Here is a 22,730-nt window from a genome sequence, read left to right on the forward strand (position 1 = left end):
CATCCAATTGAGGCAGAACCTCAATTTAACACCTTAACAGAAAGGCAACACACATCTGGTAATGCAGTAGTCCATTAGTACTACACTTCAAGCTTAAATTATATGCTCAAGTCTGCAATAGGCCTGACTCCACAACCTCATGACTTACTCGCAAACAGGTCATCATTTGAACACTTGATAATTGCATGAAAATAAATTCAACACAAAGTAAACAATAATGCCAATATAATTGACTTCATTGTTTAAAAAAAATCAGATAGACACCACTGCAAACAAAATTAAAAGTAATGATATTGTCCATTATTTTTAACTTCAAAGGTCAAAGCAAACATAATTGTAAACAAAGGATCTCAATTGATGCTTATTCACAAAACTGTGAATTTGGTTAACCATATTAATTTGATGGGAGAGTTGGAGAGGTGCTGGGAAACAGTGCCTCTCTTCTCCATATCAGAAACATCCCAGCAATATATGTTAAGGACAGGAGGATCAGGCAGTTAACGGCCAACGTCAAGAAAACAGACCTCGGGTGCACTGATTTGCCAGTTGATGGCTTGGTTTGGTGAATTTGTTCAGAGCAGTCAAATTGGAAGAGGGTGAAGGAAACCAATTCCCTGATCAAATCTTCAAAGTGAAGAAAGGGCGTTCACAACAAAAAGGTAAAGTTTCAATAAAGTTAAATATAGAAAATAGTTAAAAACTACCAATAATAAATCAAAGTTTTAATCTGATTGATTCATCTAGATGAGACTGAAGGGCAGCATATTAAGTAGCAGCTAGCCATAAGAAGCAGAGCATCACTCAAATTTTCAAGCAGGGTAAAGAATGACCATCAGAATTACAACTTTGACAAGAGAACTTGAAGATTTAACAGCATGCAAGGAAGCCCAGAATATGCGGTGTGTTTGGTACAGCAATGAACTTCTTCAAACAAAAACCATACCTAAGGCAATTATTTAAAGCCCTGTTGGAAAACAAGTTTTGTCTGTCATATTTGTGCAAAGTATATGGGCTGAAGTTTGATATTCTCAAGTAAAGGCGATTCTAACTCTTCAGGACAGTAAAGTACATTGAAATAAGTTGATCTTTGCCTCATTTTACTTCCATGTGTAAGTTGGCGTACAGATGTTCATTTTATATACACAGCTGTAACTTCCTCTAACTAGTTACATTACTACCCATACCACTTTTCAAAGTGACATATGTTTCATTCTCAATATTGCAGATGTTTCAGCATCTCTACCCCAGAAAGAGAATTTCAAGTAATTGTTTGGTCTCCTCAGGCTTACATATTTGTATATTAGTCTATGCAAACTGCCATGACAAGTTATTTTACTCATTCTATCATCACCGCTTTTGAATTGTATAGTCATCACTTTGCTATTTAATCTACCAATCTTGCATCCTTTCCTAAATCTTCTCATACGTTTTCCACACCTTCCACCATCCCTGTCTGTGTTGATAAATTTGTCGTCTTTAAATATTGCTAGCTGATGAAAAAAATCATTAATCTGAAGCACTAACCCTGCTTCCCTTCCACAGCTGTTGCTTGTTAAACTTCTCTAGGCATCTGCAGTACTTTGATTTTCTTAAAAGGTTTGAAGTGAATCAGCTATGTAAAATACAAACTTATTTAAATTTAGGAAAATTATACCTCCATACATAGAAACCTGCGATAAAATCCTGAATACATGCAATACAATTACAGAGGTGATAATGTAAAAGACATTTTTTCAGAACAAAAAAATAACGTACCACTTTGGATGCAATTCATAACATGCATTAACTGCATATGAGAAGCCACAGATTTATGTTTCAATGTACCAAGCTTTGACAAGTCAAGAGTGAATTATAAATCACCACAAATGTACTGAGAATTAAACTTCAATTAATTGTTCATTATATATTCAGTCTATATCACAATTAAATTATAAATTATAGACATCAGTTGAGAAAGCAAATATCCAAATGAATTGTGGAAAACTAAGTATCGTGCCTAGATGGGCAAAAAGGCATTTGTCAAAATCCATATGAAAAGGTTAACCTCAAAGCAGTAGGGATCCAGGAAGTTACCTGAAGCAAAGTAAACAATTGAAACTTGAAGCAGGAATTGTCAAGAGGTTGCAAAATGAGGGCAATGAGTGGGATGTCAAATAACTTTAATTCACACAGTCAATAACTGAGGGGCAATGAAAGGATTTTTAAAATACTACACATGAAATACGTACATGAACAGACAAAAGACAAATTCAATTCTCATGATACATGGAAAGAAAGAAATGGATGGCATGCATTCTTCAAGGCTGAAATAAGCAAGAAAGATGTAAAAAAAATCCTAAAAGACATAACTATTATCATTTATATGTTCAACTAAAATGTCTAACAAAATAGTAGAAAAAAAATTGGAAAAAAAAAATCAAATGGTTCTCATGATCAGGGTTTTATACATTATACACTGTTTCCATGTCTTGCTCATGACAAACAGAAAAGCTATTGAACAAACCAGATGGTGCCGGAGAGTCAATGGGCTGATAGCTGGCTCTGTACAAGAGAATCTGAATTATGAGGAAACATTGGAGAAACATTTCTTTCCAGCGAGGAAGCATTCATACTTCAAGACCATGTCACAAGAGTGAAGTGTATGAAAGTAGTAACTGTGAAATATAATTTATTGCAACAGCAAGACAAACGGGGCATCATTTCAAAGCATAGCAAGCAAATGTCAAACTGATGATCCAAACTAACCCTATCAATGAACCTTCTCCGCCTGTGTAATCAACAGAGGGAACAGATTTTACGATTAGGTAGTGGAGGTGAAAAGCATTGAGCAAACAAGATATCAGAATGTAATGCTTTTGTGGACAAAAGAAGGGTTCTAGCCTAAATGATATATTTTATGATATAATCATGAATTGTTTTGGGTGAAATGTTAACACTTCTTCTGGATAATTTGTTACGGTGGTAAAATAAAAAAGGTTATTTAATAGCTATTACAAGAGACATAAAAATGAATAGAAAACCTGAAAGTGTCAATCAATTTAAAAATTAAATCACTTCATAAAAATTAGGGTTTCAGCTGTGGTATATATTTACAGAAGCTATAGATTCCATACAAATTTCTACATTAACATACTCTGAAACAGTGCATAGCTTGCTCAGGAATTCTCATATTTTAGTGTAGAAGACATCAGACATATAAATAAAAGATATTACTGATAATTGTTAATTGGAAAAAAATTTAATGGAAACTAAAATACATTTAAGGTACAGATTTCTATTTTTCTCTTACCTGAGAAATCACCACTATTTTGCCACTTTCAGCATCAACAGCTTGAACTACACCAGTCACTTTGCCATTTCCAACTGTGAGCCCCTTTACATGCCCAGTGTTATTTACAGTGGCAAGGTTTTCATCATTTATAGAAAACAGGATGTTAGACTGTGGCTGTGGACCTCCTTCAGAAGTAATCTACAATACATTATTGTGTTGAAATTAGCATTTTAATTTTAAAAAATGCCCTTTAACATTCAAAAGTTTGCTCCTCAAAATCAGAAGTACTTCCATAGATTTTTGTTCTCAAAGTTTGGTGACAAAAGTTCTCAGAGCAACAGTAACTGGAGCAGTTTTTGCATCTTATTAATTTGCTACTCAGCAATAGAAGAATTATATTAGGAAAATTGGAAAAAAAAAGTTATTTTCAACTGCTATTTGACATCTCTGATGGAGTGACAGAAAATCTTTTGAAGGTCAACTATCAGTAATTCTGACTGCTCAAACCAGCACTACTTTGCATATTGGTCTGGGCTTGTACAGCTTTCCTGTACATCTAATATTGTACTATTAGATAACCAATGTGAACAAGTTGTAATGTTTTGGTACTGAGACAGAGCAACAGCACATTTTATCTAACATGGACACATTTCAATTTTGGGATTGATATAATATTGATTTAATTGCTGAAGCAAAAACACAATGAAACCAGCTTTGGATGTTGTTTTAACAACAGATTCATCAATATTTTTTAACCAAAGCAATACAAAATTCAGGCATTAATTTGATAGTGCAAATGCCTGTTGATTTTAGGAAACTGAATTTAACATCTTCCAAAAGATGGATGGTAACTACTTAAGCAGAATTTTTCAATTACCAAAAACAATCTCATCCTGACACAACATACCTGCATCATTGCACCCACAATGAGTGTTACTTTTTTTGGAATCAATCGAAAGGGATGAAATACCTATAGAATAGAACAAAGTCAAAATGAAATTCAAACTAATTTAGTTTTAAATTGAGATACCAGAAATTCCAACCACTCCCTCTCTTTCCCCCACCCTAATTTTTAAATTTAAGATTACATTTTGACAGTTCTGTGCATTTTTTAAACAACTGTGATAACGAAGTGTTTTTAATTATTCAAATTACTTGAGGAAATACGCTCAACTTACTTCAACTTGATGAGGTGCAGAACTTCGTTTTCTCCCATCCTTGTTCATTACAGTTGCTGTCAAACTGGTCTGCCCTATTGCTTTACCCTGAACTGTAAAACTAGCAGTGTAATCATCAAGGATTTCATCAAGTGGCCTAAAACAGAAAGCATACATTCAAGAAATAAACTATAACAAATCAAGCCTTTAAAATTATGAAGGATGAAAAATGAGTTCGCAACTCAGTGACATCTGTAGAGCCCGGTCTCTAATCCAAAAGCTGATCACTCTTACAAATCTGAAAAAGGTTACTTACTCTATTGAAACTATTTGAGAAGCTGCTTTCAGCTTTAAATTCATGAATTTGAAGTACTTGGAAAAGAAAGGTTTTCTCAAATAATCCAATACTCGCACATAGGCTTTAACTGTGTTTCCAATCTCCACCTATGGAAGACAAAATTGAGAGCATTTTGTATTAAAGACTTAAATACCCATTACAATCTCATTTTGCTCTGTACTGTCATCCCTTTTGTCACTGACGCTTTCACCTTCTACATAATCAGAAGCCTTTCCTAATACACTTTTACAACTCTTCTTCCTCTGCCTTTGCAGTTATAACCTGTTATATTACAAAGTTTTCCGATACCCATTTATTGCCAACATTATTTCACATTTCAGAACCCGTACTATTTTCACTTCAATTTAATGCTCTGATCACTCTCTATAATCTTTAATGTTCCTTCACTTACAAATGAACCTAATTTTTCACCTGGAAGTTTGTCTCAGCTATTTGCAATAGTGAAATACTACATTTTCAAAGTGCAAATTGTATAAACAAACTTCTCCAAAAAGCTTTCCTCACCTCCTGAATAATGTTAACTTTTTACTATCTCCAGAAACAGGTAAAACTGGTATTCTCCAATCTAACTCAGCAAAATCTTTGATATTTCAAAATACACTATTAAATCTATTAGTGAGACTAATTTTAATATCATATTTTCTTTCCATAACTGTAGCTATCTTTATCATCTTGCTGAATGCATGTGTTATAACCTCCTTGGCTTTAAATGTCCCATCAATAAGGAGTTGACCAAACTTGTACCTTGACTGTGCTTTACTAATTCTGCAAATTGAAGCTTGTTTGTGTTTATTACCTTCACTTATAAAACTTATTGTTCAATTGTCTTTTTTATTGTCCACTTATCTGCATTTATGAAAAATAAAAGAAAAAAAAACTTAATCGTTAGACTAATATCCTTTAACCAACCTTATCCACAACTCGTACATATAACTCCAGTATGTCAGACACATGTACTTCAGCTTTAGCAGGCCCCAAAAAAGCAAGGCACAAATCATGGACTAAAACAGTCAACATTCCTGGATGAATTGGCAGTACCTATAAAAGACAGAAAATAATAATTTTGTAGATGAAAAGTCTTAGAAACAATATGCAGGTCACGATTCCACCAATCATACTGGTGGAATAACAAATACTGGTGGTGTCCTACATTGCCAACCTTTCCAGAGCATGTAGGATGATGAGAAGATGCCATACTTGCATGGGCCAGGCCAATATCCATGTCTTCAGGGGAATAAATTCTGTTTACTATTTGGAGACCATGGTGTCTTTGTCACCAAAATGGCAAGGGGAGAAAACAAAAGAACTTTATCTTTTCTAGTTGGTCCTGCCTTAATGATCATCAGTCCTGTGCTACAAGGATTCCTTTTAATTGTGCCTTAACATTTTCTTGAAGGTTTAAGACAGTCTCATTGTGCAGACCCTTCCATCAGTGCAATCACAATTTGGCGTTTTAAATCATCCAACAAAGAAGAATCTAATGAAAGTCAGAAGGTATGGTCATTTCTAGCATTGGAAGTTACTGACCTCATCGTCTCCATCTCCATTTGCATTGCTATTTGGAGTACGAAGGCTTTGCTCCCAAACAAAATCACAGGAAACTCCTGCCCCTGTTCAGAATTTAACATATCCAAGTTCTTGCACAGCTACTGGCCAAGTCACACAGTCATGTTGTCAATGCGAAATAAATAACTAATATAAAAACAATTTTAGGTCAAAATGAAACTGTACCCAAGAATGAGATGTGAAAAAATTACCCAATGATTTTTTTGTCGCACCACTACACAGGAATAAATTGTACGCACAGACCAAAATGCAGTTGAATAACTATTTTTAATCCATATCCACAGATGTAACTTTAAAATCTAGTAGAATTAAGAATTTGTAATACTTCTCTTCTAAAAATAAGTTTCATATATATTTGGCGATATTGCAATGTCATTTTGTAAATCATCCTTTAGCAGGAGTGAGTTCACGAGTTTTCATTTTGCTTACCTGTATCCTAATTGGTCATATGTAAGTTGCTGGCTTAAACTTCAAGGTCTTACTGATCTGATAAGCTATTAAGCAGGAAAAAAAACATAGTCCTCCTTTCAGTAGCTACGTGTTTACGATTGCCTCACTTTGCTTGAATTCAAAAAGGTAAAAGGGAGGACTGCAGATGCTGGAAGCTAGAATTTAGATCAGAGTGGTGCTGGAAAAGCACAGCAGGTCAGGCAGCATCCGAGGAGCAGGAAAAAAAAACCAAAAAAAAAAACGATATTTCGGGCAAAAGCCCTTCATCAGGAATAGAGAATTTGCAACTTAAAATGGAACTGTTTTGCATTGCTCAGGACCCAAAAGAAGTAGAAATCCTTATTGTGTTAAATGCACATATTTCTGGCAGAGCCTGTAGCTGTTGGCTACATGCATATCAGAATCTGTACTGAAACTAAATTATTGGCTATGTTGTCGATACAACAGGGGATGGGGTAGAGCGGGTAAGAAGAGCTGGTGGAGGGGAGGGGAATGTAATTCTACATTGTTAAAAGAAAGTGGTTTTCAGGATTTTATTAGTGCAAGACATGAAAGAAAAAGACTACTTAGCTTTTGAGGGTACTGCACTTTCCTCCAAATGCTTTAAACTATGGTTTGTACGAGCTGTACAATTATCATTACATTAATCTTTAAAACAAATTTTACCAAGAATTTTCAATTCCTGGACAACTCCGCAGTGGTGTTCATAAAATTAACAATCCAAACTTTTAAACATTTCACATAACTTTGATCACTGCATCCTAGCTAACCAGTACTTTCAGGACTACTGAGCCAAGAATACCACAGGAACTTCTCCCATCCCCCACTGAGTGTCGTACAAGTAATGATTGACTGACCTGAGCAATTCCTTGCGCCTCCTGGTAGTTGATCCTCGCTAGATTTGTTGCAGTTGTATTAATGAAAAAGTATCCTGATCCTTCCTTGAGTAAAAGCTCTGCCTTTTAGCCAGAAAAAGATTGAAAGCTCTTAATTAAAGAAAATAAATCTTATTTGACCACATATCTAAAAAAAAACCCACATCATTACCTTAACATTGGGATGGTTGTAAATGGTGATATTGTCAGGAATAACTTTGACATCTTCCACAAGCAACAACTCAATTGTAGCAGATACAGGTATCAATGGTTCATACTATTATAAAAGAAAGCATCAATAAAATTAGAATACTCATTAGTCATAATTTTTAACTTCTAACTGGATAATAAGTAAACAATGACAATACAGTATGAGGGTTTAAACTACTCATTAAAAAATCTCAGTCATTCAAGTCAGCACGGAGTTGTTTTACCCCAACTAGTTAACATACCACAGATTTAACTTTAGCTGCATTCAGATGTTCCTGCTGATAGCCTGTTGCAGTTGCAGTGATAGATGTAGTCCCTGATTGACGATGAACCAGCACAGTTTGCAAACCTGATTTAAAAAAGCTAAAGTAAAATGCATTGTCCAAGTAAACAAACTATTGCAATTTAGCAAGCAATATACGGTATACTAACAAACTTTTAATCATGTCAATACCATGTTGTTTCTTTTGTCCATTTCCATGATCTTTTTCATTCATTTGCATTGGCATACTTAGTTCAATGCTGGCTAGGGAAAGTTTTGATGATTCCCAAATAATGGTAAGGGAGGAAAAGTTATCAAATCTACGTCCTTGCTGATCGTATGCTTCCAAATCAAGGACAGGGTTACGATAGTTTGACACAGGAACCTAGAAGATAAAAAATATTACAGTACATTTTGAATATTCTCTTTTCAAACAAATTGAAATTAAAAGATCCAATATAAAAAGAAAAAGTCCTATTAAGTGCATTGACTTGACATGTGTAGCAATTGCAGTGGCATAATGGTATTGTGACTTGACTAGCAATCCAAAACCTATGGACATGCATTTGAATCCTGCCATGTGGATGGTGAAATTTCAGTTCAATAAAATATCTTAAAATGAAAAAGCTGACTCAAATGACCAAAGATCCACAGTTGTTTATTATAAAAATCTAATATTCCTTAGTGAAGGAGCTCTGACGTCCTTCCTTCACCTGGCCTACATGCGACTCCACTCAGCAGTGTAGCTGAGTCTTAACTGCCTTTTGAGAAATTAGGGATGGGCAATTAACTCTAGCTTAGCCAGTCACACCCCTTATCCCAGGAATTAAAAGAAAAGAGAAAAAAAACAAGTGTATAAAATATCTGATTGGAACATGATAACCACTTTAGAAATACAAAACAAAATATTGCAATAGAAACATTCATTTTTCAATTTTAGAGCACATCAAATTAAGACTTACAACTTGTTTATTTTGTTGAAGCAAAGGACATGATAAATCCAGTTGAGGATTCAAGTATATCGGAGCCAAAGTTAGCCTAGATGGGGGAGCACAAATAAACTTGACAACAGCTGGTTCCACCGCAGGGAAAGTATTCTTTAAACTAGGTTTGTTCCCCACTGTCAAAGCCAACACCTAATGGAAGAGAGAGTACACATGATACATAGTTTAGAGTGACAAACATCAACTAATGGATCTGACATTCTTTAAAATCAGGAGGGAAATGATAGATTTTCTTAAATCAAAGATAGCAAAAAATTATGACATTACACAGATATATTAAACTCAGCATTCTTAATATATGCTGATCTTTTCTTGTATTTGGTCATGAGATGTGAACATTGCTGAAAAAGGTAGTTTAATTCTTACTCTGAACGGTTCTCAAGAAAGTAGCAGTTAGTTGTTTTCTTGAATCAGATTGTATGTCAATTAAAACCACTGTGCCACTAGGAAGTGAGCTCTACGGTTTTGACCCAGCCAAACGAGAGAGAAAAGGGTGTATATCATAAAACATTCTGACATGAAAGTCAGTCACTTTTTGGAAATATGCATGTGGTTTCCATAAGATTTCCCAGAATAGGGAATTCAACCTATTTTTTCCACTGTGGTGCTTTTGCTACATTAGAATCTCATCCTAACTTTACTTAAATCTACAACTTTATGCACTATGAAGATGACTTAAGATGGTCTTTCCCTTGTTCTTCTACATGGCAGACATTGCAAGTTTCAAGGCTTTTGTTAAAGGACCATTTACCAAGTTACTATAGTGCATCTTCATACATTGCTTTCACTGTGCATTAATACTGAGAGAGGAAATGAATTATTAGCTTGCAGACAGGGTATCTGTCCTTTTGCTGATCTTTGGGCTGTGTTGAGCTGCTCTCATTTAAGCAAGTAGAAAAATGTCTATTATTCTCCCAATTGTACCTTGAAGATAGTGGACAGACATTGGAAGAAGGAAGGAGATTAATGCACTACAGAATTCCCAGCAACTGATGTGTTTTTGCACCCAGAGCATGTTTTGGTTCAGTTACATTTCTGGTGAAGTTTTATTAATTGTAATTGCCATGAGTTGTATATTGTTTTCTGTGGAAGGTCGTAATCCCCAACACACAAATGCACTGCAATGTTACTTGCCACTCATAAGTCCAAATCTGTATGCTGTGTTAGGACAGTACCCTGAAGAATCCCGAGGAATGTCCTTTGTACTAGTGAGGATTCTAAATGTTGTAGGGCATTCCCTCAAAAAATAAGTGCAAAAAAATTTGATACAGTCAACATATTATTGTACAATTTTAAGCATGTACAGAGGAAACTGCTGTAAAGCTTCTTAGTCTTGTATTACAAGATACAGAGAAAGGTTGTTTCTTACCTGTTCTCCCAGTGCTGTACAGGTAGCTCTCACTACGTGCTTAGGTTGATTTCTAAATGCTGGGGAGCTAACCAGGTGAAGAATAATACTTCCTTCATTTTCAGCTGTAAGATCTCTAAAGAACTTTGAGGGCTCCAAGACCCAGGGCATGGGACCTCCTTCAAATAGCATATCCTTCGAGGATCCCAAAGTTACCAAGGCAACAGATACTGGATCAACAGCCTGAAATTTTTGTAAAAAATAGACAGATAAAAGATGTTATGAGTTATCACTACTTCAAACTCAGATTTTCTGAAAATTAGTAATGTGAATGCAAATTAAGTTTTTGTGCTGTAATTTTATTTTAATGCATTTTTATTTTATGAATGACAGCTAATGGAAGCCATTGCAGAAATACAAGTCATTTGTATATTCATATAATTACACAATGAGCATTAATTTGGTTTTTTTTGCAAAATCTGGCAGAGGTAACTTCTAAATATGGCAAGTACAATATAATTAACAAAGGTCAGTCAAACTTATCTTCCACGACAGAAGTGCTACATAAAAGACATGTTGATACAAAGAGTTTTCCAAAGCATTTCACAACATTGCAGGTGATGATTTTTCATGATATTCTTAATTTAAGATGGATTAGAGAGCCCCTTGAAAACTCCACAATTATGGAAACTGCAAAATTTCCGTATGACCATCAACCCCCATTGTGAGCATCATTTCAGACTCATTAGACTGTTCAGAATCTTGGTTATTGACAAACGAGGTATCTAACTCCATACCCTGATCCTTACTTAAGGCTGCCCACTTCCAATTCTCCAACAGTGATTACACCCCTCCTCACTACAGCCCATCTGCCCCGGGAAAAAAAACTTCAACTTGGTCACTTCCAGAAACAATTAATATTATACTCTCCATCGGTTCTCATTCTCCATCATCTACCTCTGCAACTTACAATCCATTTCATGCCAATACCAACTTGCCCTTTGTCTCTGTGCTACTTTAGCTTACAATTCCTTAAGGTTTTGAAATGTGTGGTTTAATTTTAAACTTTCCATGGCTTCACCTTACTCCCAACTCTAACTTGCTCCACCTCGAGAACCTTAACCTTAACTTAGTGTCCCTGACTAGTGTCTGATGAACCTGTTATTGGCAGCAGTGTCCTGAACCTTGCAATGCTATACTTCAGAACTCCCCCTGCAGTCTCAATTGCACTAATTCTTCCTTCTTTGTTGTCACAATCCTGCTTAAAAATAAAGCTTTTCATTTTTAAACTTCTCTCTCCCTCTCTCAACTCCTTTTTGACTGGATGACAGTTTTCCTCGCACCTTGGGGGAATATTACAACTTGATAAACAAAAGCAAGATGTGTAAATTTGCACAAATAGCAACACCAAAATAGCAACTGTGGAGAGACAGAAGGTTACGATGATTTTTACAGAACAGAGACAGTTGAGGGGGCAATGCACAGCCATAAATAAACTTTTTATTATTAATACTTACTTTGAGAGGCACATATGCAACAATAGTGATGGAAGTTGTAAGGTACACATGACCATGACTGTAGCTAACCACAAGAGTTGTGTAACCCTGAGTCTCAGCTTGAACTCTTATTCCACTGCAGTGTTTGGGGCCTGGCTCCAGTCTCCCTGGTAACAAACAAATTTAATAAACATAGCCTTTACAAAAATCATAAATGTAGCCATTCAACCTTGTGAGATGCTGTAAAATAATACTACATCTAATAATTTGTATTATTATATGGCTTTGAGTGTCGAACAAACAGAACACATTTTCTTTTGATCCCAAGTAAACTCTTCCCATTTAAGAACATAGGAATATTCAAACTTATTTGCTCCATGGAGATACATACGTCACTTCATGATAGATGATGTCATCATTTAAACAGTAGAAAACTTTTAATGAGAATTTTCTATCCAGCCATAAATTTCCTACAATGCGAAACTGTATAAAGCAGATAGATTTGTCCTGATTGAAAATGAGTCATTATAAATATACACATCCATCTTGGTTAAACAGGTATGCACAAACTAAACTGAAATGAGCCCAAAGACTCAATTTACTGGACATTAATAGCAGGAGTTAATCAAAAACATACACTATATTCTACATCAGTAATGCTGCTTCACAAATTTACCTATGAACTTTATGATGCATGTTTCAAAAATTACATTTAATTGGTATTAACCAACAAAGGTAAAGAAGCTTTATGTGCACTGTCTTTAAAAATGCATCATCCCCTCCTGATGACCGAAATCAATATTTTCTCCTCCACACTGAAATCCTAAAGCTCTCTGGTAGCATATGAATTTATAGATACCAAGCATTTTACCCAAACCAAAAGTCTTTGGGTTTTTTTTTTAGGGTTTCTCAATGAGCTATTTCAATGAGATTGTTGATTAGAGAAAGAAAAAAAGGGCATAACTGACGTCAAACCCAAGGAACGAGTAGGTCAACTGTTCCTTCATATTGGTTGAAATCAGCTACTTTGTGGTGACTATAAATTGAAGCTAGGACCTTTCTGCCTTGCCAGGCTCAATTGCCTGCTAACTAAACTTCCTTACACTCAACAAAACAGCTTTCATTTGAAGACATGTTGTCATTATATGGCATTTTACTTTGCCATTAAGAAAAGCAACGTCATTTAAAACTAATCCCAAAAAGAAACTTGCATTCAGAGTTCAAGTTTTCTACTACAATACTGAGTTCTATAATAATAACAAAAGATCGAGATGACATTGACAAGAATGATTCCTAAGTTGATGAACATCTGCTGCTCCAAAAGCAGCAAGGATCTTGGGGTTACTTACTTCTCAGGGCAAACATTAAAGAAACTATATCCCTTTTGTCTGCTGATTTCCAGAGATACAAATATACAATTTAATTTGCTTCAGTCTAGGCCTCACAATTACACATCATTCCAGATGATCAAAAGAACAATAGAAGCAGAAATTACATTTTGTGCAGCCTGTTACAAAATAAGTAAAAGGCTACATTAATGCCCCTACTGATTAACTTTTCCAGTTTTGTAAATTGTATTGGGGACACAAAATTAAACAATGTGAGATTAAGATTGGACTGAATGATAAGCTTCTTTCGAAGAGTTGTGAACCTCTGTAATACATTTGGGCTGATGTGGTGACTGTGAATTTTGTGTGCCTTCAAGGCTCAGATATTTAAAATTCTTGCAATGAAGGGCAATATACCATTTGCCTTCCTAAGTGCTTGCAACACTTGCTTGTTTTTAAACACTCGCTCATCAGATCTGGCCTTTTTGGCATTTACCTCCAGAAGGCAGTTAAGAATTAACTACATTGCTGTGGATTTAGAGTCACATATACATTAGACCAGATAAGGATGACAAATTTCCTTCCCTAAAGAACATTAGTGACTTTTACAACTGATAAAAATTACATAGTCACGATTAGGTTCATGTTTTATTCAAGATTTTTACCAAATACAAGTTTCACCATTTACCATGGTAGGATTTGAATCCACGTTCCCATAACATTAGCCTAGGACTAATATTACTCGTCTAGAGTCATAGTTATGTACAGCACGGCACACTGTTCGGTCCAATTTCATGCCAACCAGATATCCCAACCCAATCTAGTCCCACCTGCCAGCACCCGCCCCATATCCATCCAAACCCTTCTATTCATATACCCAGCCAGATGGCATTTAAGTGTTGCAAATGTACTAGCCTCCACCACTTCCTCTGGCAGCTCATTATACACACACACACACTTTGCGTGAAAACGTCGCCCCTTAGGTCTCTTTTATATCTTTTCCCTCTCACCCTAAACCTATGCCCTCTAGTTCTGGACTCCACCACCCTAAGAAAAAGATCTTGTCTATTTACCCTACCCATGCCCCTCATGATTTTATAAACCTCTAAGGTCCACCCCTCAGCCTCCGATGCCTCAGGGAAAACAGCTTTTCTGAACCCTTTCAAGTTTCACAACATCCTTCCGATCGGAAGGAGACCAGAATTGCATGCAATACTCCAACAGTGGCCTAAACAATATCCTGTACAGCCGCAACATGACCTCCCAACTCCTGTACTCAATATGCTGACCAAGAAAGGAAAGCATACCAAACGCCTTCTTCACTATCCTATCTACCTGCGACTCCACTTTCAAGGAGCTAGTTACTATTATCACAACATTGCTACCTCCCTGCAACTAGATCAGCTATGAATTTGTTGAATGGTAGAGCAGGCTCGAGGGGTTGAAAGGCTTACTTCCTGCTTATACTCCTATGCATGTACTACACTTCCGGCCAACCATTATTTGACTTTTCATTCATCATAACATTTGTGTGGCTATTGATTTACTCAAGTGCAACCTCATCTCAATGTTTGATGCGCTAGTCCCTAATAAAGCGGCTAGTCCCTAATAAAGCGGCACGGTGGCACAATAGGGCAGCACGGTGGCACAGTGGTTAGCACTGCTGCCTCACAGCGCCTGAGACCCGGGTTCAATTCCCGCCTCAGGCGACTGACTGTGTGGAGTTTACACGTTCTCCCTGTGTCTGCGTGGGTTTCCTCCGGATGCTCCGGTTTCCTCCCACAGTCACAAAGATGTGCAGGTCAGGTGAATTGGCCATGCTAAATTGCCCTAGTGTTAGGTAAGGGGTAAATGTAGGGGCATGGGTGGGTTGCGCTTCGGCGGGTCAGTGTGGACTTGTTGGCCCGAAGGGCCTGTTTCCACACTGTAATGTAATGTAATGTAAAGCCATTACACATTCTCAGCTTGGTTACTCCCCAGCTATGCCCCTCACCCCAGACTCCTTAGCCTCGATGGCTTGCATTATGATCCTAAAAGAAATAGTTACAGAGCTAGCTGAGGCACTGGTTGTAATTTCTTCACAATTCAAGAACGTTTTTGGAAAAATGAGGATTAAAAGCTGCCAAATGTTATATCCCTATTCAAAAAGTGGACAGCAGCAAAAAGCAGGCCCAATAGCAGACCTATTGTTGGAAAAGTGTGGGTAGAGAGTGTTGCAGTGGATTTTCAGAAGGTATACAAGGCACCTCACAAAAGGTTAAGGCATTAGGGTGCATGCTGTTGGAGGTTTTATACTGGCATGGATAGAGAACTAGTTAATGTGACAGGGGAACAAGTGGTTCTGTTTAGGTTAGCGAGCTGTAGCCAGTGGGTTCCACAGAGGATCAGTTCTGGGTTAACGGTTTGCAATATACATCAGTGACCTGGAAGGAGGATGCAAATCAACTGTAGCCAAATTTGCAGACAACACTAAAACAGGTGGAAAGGGTAGTTGCATCCAAGATGTAGAACCATCTTACAGAGAGATATTGATCTGTTAAACAAAGGGCAAAATGTCTGCAAATAAAATGTGGGAAAATGTGAAGTTATTCACTTGGAATGGAGGAAAAAAAGAAATTATTATTTAAATATCAAAAAACTGCAGAAAGCTGGAATACAAAAAGGACTTGGGAAAACTTATGCATGAAACACAAAGCTCGCACACATATGCAGCAGGTAATAAAGGAAGACTAATGGAATGGTGGTCCTTATTTCAAGGGGGAACGGAGTATGAGAGTAGGGATGTTTCCATACAAATGTACAAGACCACTTCTGGAGCACTCAGCAATTTTTGTCCCCTTATCTAAAGAAAGATATAATTTCATTGGAGGGAGTTCAGAATGATTCCCAGTATAGAGGGAATGCCTTGTGAGCAAAAGCTAAACAAGTTGGAACTCTATTTACTGAAATGTAGAAGAATGAAAGGTGATCTTATTGAGACATATAAAATTCTTAAAGGGCTTGATCCGCCAAGTGCTGGGAGGATGCTTCCCCTCATGGGAGTGTCTCAGATCAGAGGGCATAGCCTCAGAATGAAGCAGCACCAATTTAAGATCAAGATAAGGAAGAATTTCTTCTCTCAGAGGACTAAATATGTTTGGAACTCCTTCCACAGGGAGCTATGTGGCAGAATCCTTGTGTAAAGCTGAGATGATTGAGTTTTGATTATTAGAGGAATCAAGGGTTACAGTGGAATGGATAGGAAAGTGGATGCAAGGAAAGTGGAATCGTATTGAATGGCACAGCAGACCCAATTGGCCAAAAGGCCTACTCCTGTCTCTATGCCTTAAGGTCTTATCTAAGAATCACAAGCTTAATGGATGTGGGAGGCAACACTTTCAGCCACTCACAACTAGATCTGGCTGGACCACATAGAAATATGACTGAAACCACCTCTTATCTACAAAAACTGCTTAAAATTTCCAATCCACTTTGAGTGCAAAGAAAACCCTGGTTTATTTTTCTACTGCAAATTATCTTAATATCTACCCACACAACATGTGCAAGGAATTCATGCATTACTAAAACAAAGATCACCTTACCAACTTCTGGACCAATCCAACTTGTCTGCAGCCTTCAATATATGGTTGACTGTGACATCCTCCTGCAAACCACTCCTTGGAGCTCGATGAGATTGCTTTCACCTTGTTCTACTCTCATCTAACTGCGGCTATATAAATCACCTGAAATAGCTCTCTTCCATTTTCAACACGTTAGCCTCAGTATCCCTCAACACATTATATTCCTCATCTACATTCTGCCTTGCTAATATAAGAAAGCACAGCTTTCATTTCAGTTATGATATCCAGCCTACCTCATCATGATCTCTCAACTTGTTTGTTTATTAAATTAATACACTGTTTACATGTCATGCAACATAGAATACGATGAGCAAAAACCCCTCCAATTGAACATTAGAAAGATTGAAGCCATTTCTTTCAGTGCCTTTCCCAAATGCTTTTTTGCTTCTAATGCCATTCCTATCTCATGCAACAGTCTGAGATCACCAACTCACCTGCCGAAATATTCTACCATGCCTACATTACCTCTAAACCTAATCAATGAAGCCATGGCCAGCCTCCCACATTTCATGCAATAAACATTTGCAATCACCCATAACTCTGCAACCCGTGTCTTAACTCTTGCCAAATCCTCTATCACCTATGATCACTGAATTACATTGGCACTCAGTCAAGAAAGCTCTCACCCTTGCTTTAAAATCCACACCCTTTCCCAATTCTGAAATCATTTCCACCTTTACAGATCCCGGTGTTCATTTAATTCTGGCCTCTAAGGTCTCAACTGCTCTATCACTGATGTGCACACCTTCAGTTGCCTCGGCCTTAAACCATGAAATCATGAGCCAACCTCTTGAATCAAGCTTTTGGTCAGCTGACTTAACATTTTATGTAGTTTGTTGTCATATTTTATCACAAAGTGTCTCTGAAGTGTCTTGGGACATTCTATATTGAGAGTGCTACATAAAAGATATCATTGCTGTGAAGTATTTCAAGCCTAATCCCCAACTGTGTTGAAGATTTGTTGTTAAGTTGCCTGAAAAATATATTTCATTATTTTAACATTATTAGAGCAATGCTTCTCATTACCTTCTACAGTTTTGAAAATACCATGATTCTCAATTTCCACCACAAGATCAAAATGGGAGCAGTCAGTTAACATAACTTTTTCTTCTGTCTCCTCATTCATAAGACCATAAATTTTGAGTGGTAAATCCAATATTTGCCCAACGCGAGCTTCTACTTGGCAAGGTATAAACTCCATCTGGATTGGCTCAATTACATAAACCTCAAAGAGAAACAGCATTAAAACTGCATTAAAAACTGAAATCAAAAACATCACAACTAAAATCTATCAAAGTTATTAGCCATTAAAACACTGAACTTTTTAAAAAAAAATACAGAAGAGGATTAAATACTTATCTGATATCTGAATAGTGCCATAGACTTTTATACAGTCACCAAGCAAGCAGACAATTTCTGTTTAAATATCACAGCCCAAAGATGATATATCCAATATAATATTTCCTCAATACGTACTCTTAACAAGACAAGTGTGAAATGGGTATTGGACTCAATTCCTTCTGACTCAACACGGATTATTTGATGTAATGAAAATTTAATTTTACACATCAATAAAACAAAACTGGTGATCATTATTTTCACACAAATATTCAGTTTGCATTTTATTGAAATCACTTATTTTGGTGCCACTCGCACTTTGATCAAACAAAAGTCTGATACCTGATCTAAAATAAGTGTCAAATCATGTACTAACCAGAGCAAACCTCCTAATTTTTGTACGTTTCAATTGTTATTCATCACAATGTTCAGGCCGGTGGTTTGATGAAGTTGCATACTTTCGTCATTTAGAAGAAAGCCATTTTGCAGGAGGACCCAAACAAACAATCAACCTAACTTGGCAATGTGATAAAATTTCTAATAGTCTGATTACATTTATCCAGGAAAATTTGATTCAACAATGAGAACCAAGACAACAAATTAATTTCGCAATACTTTGAACTGAGTTTTATGTAAAGAAACAGTTCAAGGTGATGAAAAACTTGATGTAAGGTTTTACTTTATTTGTGAAAAGGGTCTGTGCTAGCCTGGGCAAAATCTTACACCATAAAGTATTTTTACAGAACAATGTGCAGTACATCTCAACATAAATACCTACTTATTACCCCACAGTAGAGGAGGCTTTTAGAAAATTGAAGTGCAAAAAATTCCTTCATTATTAAAGGCACATATCTTGTTATCAGTTCATTACATACCCATTAGTTCAGACTTTTATTGCCAGCCTACACTAAAATAAATAAAATTAACATTGCTTCCTCTAAAATAGTGCTGGGGCTGTGAAAACATTGTGCATCACTTTACTCAAACAAACTGGAGAAGCTTTATTAAGATGAAGTTTGAACTAGGAAGTTTCAGAGTAGTTAACCTGACAGTAACCTAACCTAACCATACAGAGAAGCAGATCGAGAAAATGGATTGAAACTTTAATAAGTAATAAGCGTTCGTAGAAAGTTTCAAATATCAGTGAAAATCTGAGGCAATCAGGTTTTGCACTTTTGAAAGAAAGGGTCATACTTCTAGTTGAGCATAATTAAAACCCATGTTATTAAGAATTTACTTACACTGGCACTTGCTTTTGCAGCAAAAGTAAACACTGTATTGCTTCAATTTTATAAAATCAAAAAGTAATTTTCTCAAAACAAACATTTTAAATTTCATAATTTCTCAAAAGTTCACAAGCAAAAAGATTTAGAAATTTTAAAAACATTCTACCATCATTTGTCCATAGTGCAATGGATTTTGAACATCATGTGCTTGTATTACACTTAATCCAATATCACTTCCAGTTGTCATAATCCCTTTAACTGTCACTGTTGCCACAGCCTGGTTTGATGATGACCAGGTAAAATTTCCACTTCCACCTTTTGCCTGTTCAGAAATAAATATATAATGTAATTAAGATATACTGTAACAGTAATAATGTTCAGAAGAATCTCATCTTATTATGTCCTGAATTGTATACTGAATACTTTGCAAGAACTTTTGGAATGCTGCATTACATATTCACTATTTTGTTTGAACAAAGTCATCAGGACATTCTAGTCTTGCCCCAAACACACAAAGAAGAGCTAAATCCTGGAGTGCCCTTCAAAGGGATTCAATCAACTACAGCACAAAAGGTGTTCTGTAAAATTTAAATCAATTGGGATCATGGTGAAACTCTCCAGTGCCAGATGCCTGATAAAGCAAATGGTTATAATTGTTGGAGGCTAATCATTTCAATAGAATTCATCAGACAGACAGACAGTCTGCTAGGCCAAAACTACTTTCAGTTGCTTCAGTGATCTTTCTTCACCATATGGTTAGAACAGAAGTTCGAATGTTCGTCCATAATTGCAGTGTTCAGCCTCATTCAGAATGAAGTAGTTCAAACCTTCATCAGCAAGGTCTGGACAACATCCACATTTGGGCGAATGAATGGAAAATGGGATTTGCAGTAAGTCTCAGACAATGATCACCTCCAAGTTTAGGGCATCTCTCTGCTTTTCCCAGAAATTAAATGGCATGGTCATAAGACTCCCCTAATAACATTCTTGGCTCACCATGGACCAGAAACCCAACTAGACCAGTCACATCTCACAATGGAATCTACAGAAGGGCAAAGTCCAAAACAAGTGCACAATTAAACAATAAATAACTAACATGAGAGTCTTCTGAGAAAGTTAAGTTCCACTGTCTTTTACCAAAGCCAATCAAAAAAAGCCTTAAATACACAGATACCTTTATTAAGTTAATGTACTCTACATTGTATAGCCCTCAGTTGTGTTCTAACATGGTGGTGGAACCCAGCAGCATGGTATCCCACTGTATAGGAAGGTTGAATTGTCTATTATTTTCACCTGATCTTTATTCTAATTTGCCTTTGTCCTAGCTGCTCAAGGGAAACAATTCCACTTAGAGATTGTTCTCCAGGTTGTCTTGCTCGTGCCATTGATTTCTTAGTGTGATGGACATGCCACATTTCGTGAGCTTTACTTTCACCGAATCCTTTAACCTTAATCTTGGCTAACCTTGGAACCTGTATCCAAGTTTAGATAGTGAATACATTATGTCTTAGAGAGGTTACTATTATGCATCTGTACTACATGCCCATGCCATTTAAATGAAGCTCTGAAGAGGAGTACTTCAATACCAGCTATTTCTGCTGTTCAAAGCACATCAGTTTGACCTTACATTTAATGCCCATGATGTCCTGAAATATCTTGGGAAAATGAACAATGATGAGCATGCTTTGGCAATTCTATTTACTACCTCAGAATTAATGCAGACATTTCAGGTGGTTAGGTTTCCAAAAGCAAGCTATGTTAAACAAAAACAGTTTCATTTTGCAAGGAACAAAATAAACTCAATTGATTTCTACCTGTAGCATGGGACTTTCTTACATTGAGAATTATTCTGCATGCAATGAATATCAAAAAATACATTACGTTAACAGTATAAAATGCACCTTTATTGCATACTGATAAGTTCCAGCCATCTGCTGCCAAGGGAATGTCAAAATACTTGGTGTGAGGACTATTGGATTATAAATTTCGACTTCCTGTTGGTTCTGCACAGGGACAGGCAGGGAATATGTTATTCCGTCCTAAAAATTAAAATAAAACATTGAATATATCTTAGCATAATTATGAACAATCTTGAAATAACAGTAAAAGCAATTTCAGAGAGAAGGGCAAGTAAAGAAACAGATGTAAAGTATTTTTAAAATTTATTTAATGAATGAAACCAAAAAACCACCATAGTGTATTGTAGTTTACCACATCACTTTAACAAATGCTCCTTGGATGCTGCCTGACCTGCTGCGCTTTTCCAGCAACACATTTTCAGCTCGGATCGTCAGCATCTGCAGTCCTCACTTTCTCCTAAGGACAAGAGGAACCCCATTGCTGTTGCAGGAGGAAAGAGAGGGGGCGAGGATGTAAGTTTGGGAGATGGGTTGGACCCAGGTGACAGCCCTGTCGCCAATGGTTCTGGGGAATCCTCAGTTGAGGAAGAAGGCGGATATTTTGTAGGCTCGCTTGTCAAAGCTGGCCTCATCAGAATACATTCAACTGCGATGGAGAAACTGGGAGAATGGAATGGAGACTTTACAGGAAGCAAGGTGCAAGGAAGTATAGTCCAGGTAGCTGTGGGAGTCAGAGTACTTATAGTGGATATTAGTGGCCAGTCTATCCCCAGAAATGGAAACAGATATGTTGAGAAAGGGTAAGGAGGAGTCAGAAGGAGACTTAGGAGAAAGTGAGGGCAGGGTGGAAATTAGAGAAAAAAAAAGAAAAAAAATCAATAAAATCTTTTCCAATTCTGAACTGGAGAAGAAAGCAACACAGATATCCCAAATCTATAAAAGAAATAATTGTAGGTGGAGGCCAGAATAGGACTGAAACAAGGAATGTTCCATGTATTCCCTAAAGGGACAGGCATAACAGGGCCCATGTGTGTACCCATGGCCACTCTTCTGACCTGAAGAAAATGAGTTAAAAGAGAAGAAGTTGTTGAGGATGAGGACGAGCTTTACCAAGCGGTGGAGGGTGGTGATGGGTGGGGATAGTTCAGGCCTTTGCTCCAGGAAGAAGCAGAGAGCCCTATCACCATCCTGGTGGGGGATGAACATTTAAAGGGATTGTATGTCCATGGTAAAGAGGTGGTGGCTGGAGACTGCAAACTGGAAATTGCAAAAAAATGGCATAAACCATTCAAGAAATCGTGGACATGTGGGCAAGGACTGAATCAGGAGAGAAAAGACAGAGTTGGAGTCAAGATAGAAAGG

The 22,730-nt window shown here is 36.8% G+C and overlaps 1 protein-coding gene across 1 annotated transcript in view; it reads right to left on the bottom strand.

The window, feature by feature from the left end:
• The window catches only part of nup210 (nucleoporin 210), a 110,907-nt gene that overhangs the window by 41,620 nt on the left and 46,557 nt on the right, over positions 1-22,730 (bottom strand). The window contains exons 11-25 of the mRNA XM_043707992.1: positions 21,411-21,548; positions 19,676-19,831; positions 17,972-18,170; positions 12,019-12,164; positions 10,523-10,744; positions 9,112-9,285; positions 8,342-8,534; positions 8,130-8,236; positions 7,850-7,954; positions 7,660-7,761; positions 5,696-5,824; positions 4,745-4,872; positions 4,450-4,585; positions 4,179-4,241; positions 3,290-3,469 (exon numbers count right to left, since the gene is read on the bottom strand). Of these exons, the coding sequence (XP_043563927.1) occupies positions 3,290-3,469; positions 4,179-4,241; positions 4,450-4,585; positions 4,745-4,872; positions 5,696-5,824; positions 7,660-7,761; positions 7,850-7,954; positions 8,130-8,236; positions 8,342-8,534; positions 9,112-9,285; positions 10,523-10,744; positions 12,019-12,164; positions 17,972-18,170; positions 19,676-19,831; positions 21,411-21,548 (2,178 nt within the window). The remainder of the gene's footprint in view (positions 1-3,289; positions 3,470-4,178; positions 4,242-4,449; positions 4,586-4,744; positions 4,873-5,695; positions 5,825-7,659; positions 7,762-7,849; positions 7,955-8,129; positions 8,237-8,341; positions 8,535-9,111; positions 9,286-10,522; positions 10,745-12,018; positions 12,165-17,971; positions 18,171-19,675; positions 19,832-21,410; positions 21,549-22,730) is intronic.

The sequence above is a fragment of the Chiloscyllium plagiosum genome, chromosome 18 (assembly GCF_004010195.1).
Source record: "Chiloscyllium plagiosum isolate BGI_BamShark_2017 chromosome 18, ASM401019v2, whole genome shotgun sequence".
NCBI lineage: Eukaryota > Metazoa > Chordata > Chondrichthyes > Orectolobiformes > Hemiscylliidae > Chiloscyllium > Chiloscyllium plagiosum.